Source organism: Notothenia rossii (genome assembly GCF_949606895.1).
Source record: "Notothenia rossii genome assembly, chromosome: 4".
NCBI classification, from domain to species: Eukaryota; Metazoa; Chordata; class Actinopteri; order Perciformes; family Nototheniidae; genus Notothenia; species Notothenia rossii.
This window is the reverse complement of record NC_136902.1, coordinates 61,704,575-61,716,698: the sequence shown is the minus strand read 5'-3', so window position 1 is coordinate 61,716,698 and position 12,124 is coordinate 61,704,575. Positions and strand designations below refer to the sequence as shown.

The 12,124-nt window shown below is 38.2% G+C and overlaps 1 protein-coding gene across 1 annotated transcript in view; it reads left to right on the top strand.

Annotated features, from left to right (window-relative positions):
- LOC307034871 (seizure protein 6 homolog) overlaps positions 1-12,124 on the top strand; it is a 361,762-nt gene that overhangs the window by 277,642 nt on the left and 71,996 nt on the right. Inside the window, exons 6-8 of the mRNA XM_079673797.1 lie at positions 1,299-1,467; positions 6,777-6,943; positions 11,819-12,013. Coding sequence (XP_079529923.1) covers positions 1,299-1,467; positions 6,777-6,943; positions 11,819-12,013 — 531 coding nt within the window. The remainder of the gene's footprint in view (positions 1-1,298; positions 1,468-6,776; positions 6,944-11,818; positions 12,014-12,124) is intronic.

Below are 12,124 nucleotides of genomic sequence, written 5' to 3'. Positions count from 1 at the left end.
GAAAATGACTTTGGAAAAATATAATCATGGACTTATCTTTCAAGCTCTGTGGTTGCCATTGTTTTCATATTTGGAAAATATATCTGAGATATGACCAGTGATGGAATGGTGCATTCTGTGGCTATTTTTCCTGACGGCCGGAAATACTAGTTGTGTTGTCATTGTCTATATTGTTGCTGTATTGTATAATTAATTGTATAATTATTTGTTTGTTTTACTTTGATGTGGGCTTATTATTATTATTTTTATTTTTTTTCGTTTTATGTTTATTTTCATTTTTCATCGCTCTGTTGTTTAAGTTATATTGAGAAGCATTTTTTTTTTTTTTAATAAATGTTTTTGGTTTCGTCAGTGTGGGCATGTGCGGGTGGAGGGAGGGAGGGGGGAGTGTAGTGAGTGTACTGTGATATTACAATATATGAAATGGCATCGATTATTGTACACTATAATGAAATAAAAAGACTTGTAAAAAAAAAAAAAAAAAGGATGTATTTTGTTGTACACACATTCCAATTTTAATTTACATTAAAGTATTTCGTGAGGCCTTCTAACATGTTTTTAAATATAACTATGGTTGTAGTTGAAGAGTTTGTAAATGAACATGAACCAAAGCTGTTGCCTGGCAACGCAATCACACAACGTCACGTCCGTTAATTCCACATCCACCTGGATTAACATCGATTTAATACATTAATGTAGCCTTTGTTTATGCTAAAAGAGGTTTCGACCAGCTGGGGCAACAAGAAAATGTTCACAAAACCTATCAATGTCGTTTAATCAACAAGGATAATCTGGTGTTTTTTAGTTGATGAGTAGTGGAGATATCACTGTCAAATCAATTGACAGTAAGGAGAATACTTACTTCCTGGTGTACAATTCTCTTTTATCTAATGGGAATGGACGCTCACATTGCCTTTAAGGGCAGCCGACACAAATGAATGCCGTGCTTCCATCAGCGTCAAATCCCGCCGCAGATGGGAATACATTGCAATCAGTTGAAAGCTATTTGCGTCCCTTTATGAAGCTGAAGGAGCCTAGGAGCGTCCCAACTGCACGCCTTGGGACCCTGACCAAGCGTCGCTCCTGGACGTTTATGGAGTGAGAATGTGTTGGTTAGGGAGTGGAGTAGAGAGTAATGATGAACCTGTAACCTGAGCTGTATACTATAACCGTAAGCGAACAAAGAAGTTATTAAACCCAATCACTGGAAGCCTGTTTCCGACTCCCTTTGTCGAACGTTACAGTATTTTGAATCAATTGCTGTTTTTATTTAATTTCCAAATTCCTCTGTTTCTTAGCTGCCTGTGGTGGTTTGATCAAAAACGTCACAGTTGGTCGGATCATCTCTCCAGGTTTTCCCAGCAACTACAGCAACAACCTGACCTGCCACTGGCTGCTGGAGGCCCCCGAGGGCCACAGGCTTCATGTCCACTTCGAGAAGGTGGCGCTGGCTGAGGATGATGATCGGTAAGAAGGACATTCAGCTATGGCCTGAGGATGGTTGTACGTTATAAACAATGCATTAATCCTCTTTCAACTTAGGTCATGTAGACCTGTCGCCAGGCAACCATAGCCTGTGAAAATATTACATTATTTCAGCTTTCACTGGTTTCATGTTCAAAAGATTTAGTGAAAGGGAAAGAGAAGTTTTAAGTGGTTTGCATTGAAAATATAAATAAATGGGCTTAATGCCATATCAGAGGACGCAGTAGAGAGAATTTTATAGTAAAATAAAAATATACTTCTATGATGTTGATGGTAAGGACAGCTCACAATCTGTTTTATATATAACAGAGGAACATTTGAAGAGCCGATGATAACGCTTTGCTTAAGCAACAGTCTTACCAAGGCATTACAATAAAATATATTACCCTGCATAAATCACAATATCTACTGATAGACATGTAAGGGATAATGTGCAGCGAGGCGGTCATTATGGGTAAAAGAACACCCGACAGGTTGATCAGGAGCCCGACGCGAAGCGGAGGTGCTCCATGAAGCACATTATCCCGCTTATTGCAAGGCCACGTTCTCAACAAAGTAACAACATGAATCCCAATATTAATTTAAATGCTTTTATTGATTTAGAAAATGTTTTTATTAATTTAAAAAATAATATTATTGATTTACTACGGAGCCCCCTAGGGGACATGGAGAAGAAAAAAAAAATGATAATGTTTTGCGAGATCTCGCAAAACCCCTTTGCGAGATCTCGCAATACTTTTGCGAGATCTCAAAATACTTTTCATTTAGCTCAATGTACTTCCTGGTCAGTTCGGCTGCTACGGCAACACAGAAAACCACAACAATGGAGCGGTTCATTGATTTTACTTTGAGCTTGGCCTTAAATATAAAGATATAACATCAGTGCTTGGCAATAGGCGCGGGTTTCACACATACTGTAGACTGTATACAGTATATAAATGGTTTCACATAAGTGAAGACACCTCAAGAGAACACTCAGAGCGAGGGGACATGCACGTCCCTCTGAGCTGAGTTATTGACAGATTCCAATTTCGCGGATCAATAACTCATGAACATAACGTTGTAAAAATACAAACAGCATGACTTTACAATCATAGCAAGATAGACAACGAGTCGTTTTTATCAGAACAGTTCGATACACGCCATCATCCGAGCTAAACATCAAGAATTGGTCACAATCTGCAGCTTGAGGAGGGAGAGGAGTGCTTAGGGACCGTCTACAAACTGCAACGGGGTTTTGCGAGATCTCGCAAAAGTATTGCGAGATCTCGCAAAGGGGTTTTGCGAGATCTCGCGAAACATTATTATTTTTTATTATTTTTTTCAAATCAAATCTTTTTCCTTCTCCATGTCCCCTAGGGGGCTCCGTAATTTACAAAGTCGTTTTATTGATTTAAAATGACATGCATCCGCTAAGAAAAATAGTCCGTTGTTACCGTTTGAACTACGTAGCAACGGCAGGAACTGCTTCAATAGCGTTTTTGGCGGAGCTTTTGATTACAGATTTGAAAACATCGTTGCTTGCTTTATTATGTCAAACCTTGGAAAGTATCTAGATATTCCTGCCCTAATGCCAAAGTAACTGGCAACTGAATATGTTTTGCCGTTTGATGTCTGGACCATTACGTGAAAAGGACCGCAGCACCGTGTTGATGGTTTCTGCCCCGTAGCTGATCATTTAGTCTTTAAATAGTTTCATAGCCCATAATGTGGTCCGTCTTTTTGCCTCTCTTACTTCTCCGCTGTTTTCTTGTCCCTCTTTTCTTTTTATTTTCTTCACTGGGGACACATCAGCCAATAACCATTCATCCTGTGCTCTCCAAATATATTAAAATGAATATTAAAATCCTCCATGTTGCTCTCAGACGGGAGACAACGGAAAACTAAAGACAAGAAAACAGTTTGAAAAGCAAACTGCATGCAGTTTGCTTTCCAGCCAAACTGTATAAAGTAAAATCGACTGGAATTCTTTATGCAGATGTGAGCCTCCTTAACAACGGCCAATAAATCCTTGACAGCGGTCTATACTACTGGACTAACAACGTGTCACATGTTCTGAATTGACCAATCAGAATTGAGTATTCAACTAAGCCATGTAATGAGTGGGGATAACGCACCAAGAAACTCAGCGATGCATCAGCAAAGACAGTGAGGATGGATTGGATATTAACAATGATAGATTTGAAATGTTTCAATACGTTTTCAAATACGTAATCCGGATAGTCTATACTGTTATTTCAGTTTTTTTGGTCAATTCTGTAGTTTTTGGAATGTATTGCATTTTTCCCAGTGAGACTTTTCTTGATATATTTTCTACAGTGAAGGAATTTAGTTTGACATGATGCTCAAAATGTACTGCAGATGCATACATTCTGAATCTATTTATTTCTCATTAAGCATGAAACTGTCTACATGGATGACATTTGATAATGTCAGACGCTATAAGCCAGTGTATTGTCTCATGGTTTCTGCAGTCAACTGATGTATTAGCCTACTCTTTACTGCTGTATGTTCCTTCACTTACTTTGTGTTTAATCAGGCCTTTTCTCCTGTACCCTGTGCTTTGTCCCTGTAAGAACCTCGTTTCTGAGGACTCTGCAGGGTAACAACTGGCTGTCTGTGGGGCTAATAGCACTGACTGTTATTTTAACAGCATGGGGCTCTCATTACGGAGGACTGGTAGGAAGCGCCGCAGGGGGGAAATTAGCTGATTAAACTGAGTGATATTGCAAACCAGCCAATAGAGTGGTGCAGGAATGAGTCCTTAACTATAAATGAGTCTGCATTTTTGCACTCCCTCGTCTCGATGTCAACCCTTTTTTTAAAAACGTGTTTTTTGATAGATGCCTGAAATAAGGTTTGTGGTTAATATAAGCTCAGGAGATATTCATGTTTGTGCTACAACATAAAATAGGTCAGTAAACTGTTGATATCTGAAGCTTTAACGTGTCTTACAAATGTCAGTTGCTAAAAGGTGACTAAATTAAACGTCTAAACGTAATCATGCCAAACACCTTGGTGAAATGTAATCAATCAATCAGAGTGTATTTATATAGCCCAATATCACACATTTTACATTTGTCTCAGTGGACATTACAATTTGTAAAAAAAAAAGCTTTTTAGCTAAATTGCATTTATGCTTCAACTTGTATAAAAGCAGTGTCAATATGTGGAGATTATCCTTTTGAACAAATTGTCAAAGTATCATAATTGTGTATTTCACACATACGTTTTTTTCTACAATATTCCAAAAATGTTTTTCGTCTAGGGAGCTATAGTGATGCTAACTTCCGGGTTGCCCTACAAAAATATGCCATCACTGCACTACTTTATAACTGCACTAATCTATAACTGCCACAGGTTTCTTAAGACTCCGTCCCTCATAGACACAAAGAGACGTCTAGACAGCTCGGAGGAACCTAAAAAACTGAAAGAAGGGGTGATGTGAAGAGGATAACGATTAGGCATGCACAAGTTTAACAATTCTGTTGACATCTCTAGAGTTTCTTAGCAATATATACATTTTCTTTTTTGGTCATTTTATACAAACAACTTCAAAATGTATAATGAATATTCTAAACGTAATCAAATATAAATCATTAAAAAACGCTGAAATCATCAGCATGTGTCTGATGCACTAAAAAAACAATTTGACTAAAAATCTAATAGAAATAGAATATATAGAAAACAATGGCTTTTCAGAAGGTAGGAAACATTTAATATTTAATTGATAACATTTTCTGATGATTCTCTACATATTTTGTAGGTGTTGAGATAATACAATGGCTGTATGGGTCTTTTCAGGGGAATAGCAGATCATTTTACTAATGGATAACTAAGCAAGAATAAAATATCCTCTGTTACACTCTTTATTGCATCACTTTTTTTTTGTGGAGGAACCAGAGCAGTAAACCAAAAGGAAATTACTTTCTTCCGTCAGATTTGCTCAGTCAGGGTGAATGGAGACATAAAGAATAAATGTAAATATAGATTTTATTTTGACATCAAGGCTCTGCTGTGCTCTGTTCTCTTCTCACTACCTGAGAAGCATAATTTAAGTCATCAAAGGCAGAGCAGGCAGAGATCAATGCAGTCCACCATGGGGGGCCATGCAGGAACAGAACCACGGGTGGGGGGGCTGTGGCTTGCAGCATATGAACACTGAGTCTTACTGCTAAATAGACCCCCCATCTGCAGGTGACAAAACATCATGACTGTCAGCTGGGTCACAGTTTTTCTTTTGTTTCTATACAATTTGAATGAAGTGTGTTTTATAGTTGTGTTTGTTTTAGGCAGTTTCATAGTCTTCTATGGTTTTGGTCATCTTTCCGCAATCCTAACATTATAAGCACCATTTTCAGTGCTTCCATCAGCTCCCACCACTTACTTACGTGAAGGTGAAGTAAATGGAAAAAATATTTGTCAAACTCAGTTATATGTCAACACACTAACTTCCTACCTAAACTTTGATCTGTTGTACCATTCTTACTGTATATGTGTGCAGGCAGATCTCCTGAGCATTGAGAGATTATTGCAATTAACTTCGAATTGAAGATGTTTAGATAATATGTAAGAATATATGAGTCATTATTTGAGGATGCTTTCTGTCACTGTTAGTCTTATAGTCACACTATGTAAATAACCAGCATAATGAGTGGTTAACTTGAGTGAAGCAAGAAGCAAACCAAGATGTATAGCTTCTTCTTTTTTTTTTTTAAATATACTGAATCGATTTAGTTTAAATGTTACTGTAATTAATGGAGAGTGTGTATCCATTTTGCCAAATGACTGTAAGTACTGATGGTTGTTTTTACAAAACAGTTTCAACTACAGAATAGACTTAAAGGGAAGAGTAAGTGGCTCATAACACAATGTCTGAGAAACTAGTTAGCATAGTGATCATGTTTGCCAACAGTTGCCTATTTACACATAGCAGAAATTAAGTAACCTATTATTTAATCATAGCTGTATTTCGGTTTGTTGAAAAAATGTCCAGAATTTACTTCACTTTTTGCTTGGTTTTATCCTCCTCTTTAGCTTCTAAATGCTACAGGTTTTCAAGTATTATTCACTAAGTTAGTGCTGAGCACGTAGTGTACTGTAGTTTGTTGGACCTGGAACATTTAAGCAGTTTTTAATCAAAATCTATGTATGTGTGCAACCTTAGTATAAAGTATTGCCTCTGTATGCATGGGGTTGAACCACCAAAATGAGTTGAGGTCCTATAAATTCCAAAGTAGCCCATTGCTGCAATGAACCTGCTAAATTATTCTTGATTCCCTTTCTTCTAGGCTGCTGATCAAAAATGGTAACAGCATAGATGCAGCTGCCCTGTATGATTCATATCAGGTGGAGTATCTTCCCAATGAAGGTCTCCTCAGCACATCCAGGTCTCTCTTCGTTGAGCTAATAACAGACGCTACAGGCACATCTACTGGCATCGCCATCCGATACCAAGGTAAGTACCACCGCTCTGTTACCATGCTATGCTAATGTCATGCTAACGCCATGTGGGGCTCTTGCTTCACTAATTGTATGAATATGGAAAAAAACGTGACAGCACACCCTATCACAAAGTATTAATTCATAAAAACTTGTAAATAGTGTAAGCAGAAACAGTCAACTTTCCAACAACTGTTGGTCCTCTGGTGCTATTATTGTCATTGGCGCTATTGCAAAAAACATCTGGGCCTCAGGAAACAACGGAAGAACTAGAAAGCTCAATCTGAGTGCTATAATAAAGGCAGAGTAAATAAACCAGTAGTATTAAGAAAGCAGATGTACTTACTTAATAATTGGCGCAAACAACTTCACGGCGTACTGCCACCCGAAGTCCCCAGCTTGACTCTGCGTTACACTGTGTGGGATCGCTCGATTTGTGTGTCCGTCAAGGAACTCTCGGTCGGCAGCCATGATGGTCTGAAACGACCAATGGACACTCAAGAAATCGCTAAGGACCTCCCCATCAAGAACAAATAATATTGTAAATAGAGAGATTTTCCAGTTTCTTATATTTATATGAATAGTTGGTTGAAAAAAACATATTTATAATAAATTGTTGTTTGAAAAAAAAAGTTTGAATGCTCAATTTTTATTTGTACACATCACATGAACCTTAGTATGTAATATGAAGTCATTATTCAGTCCTAATGTATCTCAGTCCCTGTGGTGAAAGTAGAGTGATAAACACCTATTTTATTCAAAATTTGAATTTCATTTGTTTCATTTTAAACATGAATTACACATTTATATACAGTGTAATTCAAATATTTCACTACTTTTGTGATCCTAAGACAACCGAATCTAAAACACCAAAACAAATTGGATGACATGAGTAAATTTGTGTTTTCACAAGAGTTTCGACAATTTTCCGAAAATCGGATGTCCAATGTTTAGCTTTAGGGCTACTTATCTCATCAAACAGTGCTCTAGGGTGAGTCATTTGCATTTATAGCAAGACCAGAGATTGTCCTGAACATTTTTCATATGTAACACTTGGGGTGCCATGTTATAAGAAGTACATTTAAAAGGTGATTTAAGGAAACATCTAAAAATCGAGAAAATAACCTTAGATTCCAGAGGGTTAACTGCATCCTGTAATAATCTCACCAAAATAACAAAGAACTATTCTAAAACACTCAAACAATCCATCCAATAATTCTAGAGACATTTAAAGAAGCCTGGGTGAAGCTTTTTGATGGACTGATGTCATAAAACATAGCTCGCTTTATACCTTAATGTCTCCTCAGATAAATTTGATGCAGGAGAGGGGACAAAAATCCCATTTCTAAATCGAGTTAATCAAAACTAATTATTCACTTCCATTGCTGCTTTTATTTCAGCTTTCGCAATACACAAATTATTGGGTGCATTTTGATGCGTTTTATTTTGTATTTTTCTTTTTTATCGGTTGCTTTTGTATCCATTTAACTGAGTAAGTAGTACTAAATCTTCTCTGCTTTGAAATAAAAATAATCAGGCTTTCAGGGGCACACAATATATTTTCAGCATCTACGTGCATGTGCATATACGTTAGATTTCATACAATTTATTTTGACGAAGTTTCATCTAATAGCTAGGGTGAGATGTATCTTAGTTTCTCTTATCTTTTGCCCTCACATTTGTCTTAGCACTAACCATCAGATCAATAGCTTCTCTCTGCTCTGTGAGGACCACTAAATACAATCAGTGTAATCTGTTTAGGCCTCGGCTTGACTGCCACAAATGGGATTAAGTCTAAAGAGAGCAAAGGACCTCATTATGGCCATTAACAGCACATAATGCTCAGTTAGCCTCCAACAGATGTAATGCTTTCTCCTTTATCCTGACCAACCATTCCCACCCTGGTGAGCGGCCATCAGCATTCATGAATATTCATCTAGCCATTTCTAAATGCCACTCAAGTGTTTTCTTTATTTTAGTTTATGAAAGATTGCACACAATCCTATATTTCCATATGTAGCTATTGCACACAAGACATCCTTATTTTCCCTGATGACAAATTTCTACAAATATGAAAAAAACATTTTGTTTTAGGCTATTTAAATGGTATGACTACAATTCTAGCAGTTGGGGTAACATCATCCTAACATCAGCATGTTAACATGCCTGCTAATATGCTCATCAGACTATGTTAAAATGTTGAAGGTAAACAGTTCATGTTTACCTTCTTCGTTTAATATGTTTGAATGCTGACATCAGAATCAGACTGTATATAACATGATTATATTCAAAAGCATGCACATAGTATATAGTAATCATTACAATTTACAGAAGAACACATTCCACTAGAGAATGGCATTCCTGAAGAAATTGCTAGTGGGAATGCTTTATGCTAAAAAGCTGACGCTAAACTGCTATAATGAAACGTAGTGTGTAAGAAGAAAGTGAAGAATTTAGATTGAAATGATACATGAACACTGGGGGCTTGAATGTGTGATAAGAGAAGAAAAGAAAGTAAAAAGGCTTGGAAAAGCAGCAGAATATTTGAACTGCAAACTTTTGCACTAACTTGATGGCGAATGATCTGTCGCCATGCCAACTGTATTTGATGACACCCTATAATACGCTTAGATGTGTTGATGGCTGCATCGTTACCAATAACGCTTTGGGCCGTTTGGAGCATTTTCACTGAAGTTATGAGAAAACCGTGTTTCAACCGTGCTGTTTTGACCATTTGCATAGGAGTTAGGACGACATCGTTTTTTCTTTTGGCGAGGGATGCGTTTCCATGGAAACGGCATATGGTGAGATCTCAGATTTGGCGTGGAGCTGTTGAGCCATGGACCGATATACAGGTGAAGATTGGGGGACGATCGGACCGTGTCCATTGGAGTTACAGCGACATCGTGTTTTATGGCAAGGGATGCGTTGCCATGGTAACACCACATTATGTAACATCGGATCTGACGTAGAGCTGTTCAGGGTCACAGTTTTAACCAACATGTGATGTTTGGTGGCGTTCTGAGCATCTCAGTTGGAGTTATGACATCATCACACAGGTTTTTGTGTTTGAGGTAACGACGTTATCAAACACCTGTGTGTGTGTCCAGAGATCAAAGGTTACCGTGTTGATGTGCAGTAATCAGTGAGAAAAGAGCCTTTAAATTGTTCTGAATGAGAGATAAACCTCTTACATGTGAACGTTTTGTTGAAGAACCGTAGCAGATATCGGCATACTTGCCAACCTTGAGTTGAGTCCTCAGAAATCGGGAGCATTTCAAAATGCAAAATGGAAAAAATGGGGCGGGGGGGCGGTGCTAGTGGATCGCCGGAGCTGTTAGATGAACATTAACATGCTTATTGTAGTTGTAAGTGCACTGCCTTGCAGCCTGTAGCACCATCCTTGATGGAGCATATGTGTGGGCTGGACCTGTATTTTACAGGAAAGGAGTGAGCAGAGAGTAGAGTAGTTGTCGATTCTTGTCCTGTTTACTGTGACTATCTGCCTCACCCTCTCAGACTTTGAGTTGCGCGCTACTAAAGAGACGCGTTACCATGGAAACCAAACAATGGTGTAGCTGTATTAAAGTCTGAGGGGAAACAGTCGTGTGTAAATCAGATTTTGTCAGAAATCGGGAGAAATGCGGGAGAAATATGACCCCGGGAGGAAACCGGGAGAAAACCGGGAGAGGGCAATGAAATCGGGAGTCTCCTGCGAAAATCGTGAGGGTTGGCAAGTATGGATATCGGTGACATTTCAACGCGTGAAGCATCTCAGGACCCTGACGAGCGTCTCAGTCTGCTTTTGTGTACTTTCGGGTCAATAGTGTGGCCTTTTTGGCAGATTAACTAAAGGTGTGCGGCTGCTGCTGCGAGGAAAGATCAGGCTGAATTTACAATGGGCCTTAATGGAGACATGTTGAAAGTTGTTGTCACTTGATGCCCTCAAGAGGCATTTTGTCTAATTATTTTGCTTAATTTGTTTTATTCTCCAACCTAGGAGAGGTTTTCCTACGTTTTTCATGGACAAGTATGTCTCAGGATTGTAGGGTTTGGTACGGAGCCCTGGAGGGTTCATAGAGAGAAAAATAAATAGTTTTATATTTTCGAGCTTAACGTTTTGATGTTTGAACAGAGTTTCTGTGATGTGGAATGTGGGAGCAGAAGAGACAAAAAAACCCGGCGGAATAAAAATAAGTATAAAAAATGTGTGCGTAGTAGTTGGAATGCTGTATCAGCATTCCCACTAAATTAGATAGTAAGATAGTGTATAGTGTGGATAGTGTAGACATTCACCTACAATTCAACCTCTGGCAGCCATGAATGCCAGAACCACATTTTGTGTCAACCATTCTTGAACAAAATGTTGGACCGAATGACATCACCAACCTTAGAGCGATAATCCTTTTACACAAGTTTTACAGGTATTAGGAATCCGTCTGATAAAAGCTCTTCCATTAGCTCTTCAAATATATGGTGTTATACACACAGTTCTTTGCTTACACTTTAACCACTCTTATCCAAATATGTTCACTTTAGCAACTGCAAGATTGTATTGGAAAATGATATGTACACAATATGTTCATACTGTAGCTATACATTTAGAAAAATACATCTCGACATACTTGTTATTATATAACATTTGTTCTGGGCTTTCACACATATCTGATAATTGTCAAAATGTTCCCAAATCCAAGATGATTTCAGTGAAAATGTATAAAGATAAAATCCAACGACAAAATGACATGACAAAAATGTAATTTTAATAAATGGTGTTGATGACAATGGTCTCTTATTTGGCCATGTATCTTATAGGGATGCGTAGCTTCTGAAGTTCTTTCTGATAAAACATCAGTTATTTCTTCGTCTTTGCTCATTTTTCACTGTACAGCCTTTGCAGCGGGCCACTGCTACGAACCCTTCGTTAAGTACGGTAACCTGACCAGCAGCGACAACAGTTGGGCAGTAGGAGCTGTGGTTGAGTTTGCCTGTGACCCTGGCTATACTCTGGAACAGGGGTCCGTCACCATCGAATGCATGGACCCCAACAACCCCCAGTGGAACGAGACCGAGCCTGCCTGCAGAGGTCTGTATATCTATTCCTGGATTAAAGAATCCCATCAACGCTCAATGCGATATGTTTTAATTTCATTTGGTAAATTAAATACCTGAACAGGATTACCTTAGAATGAGTAGA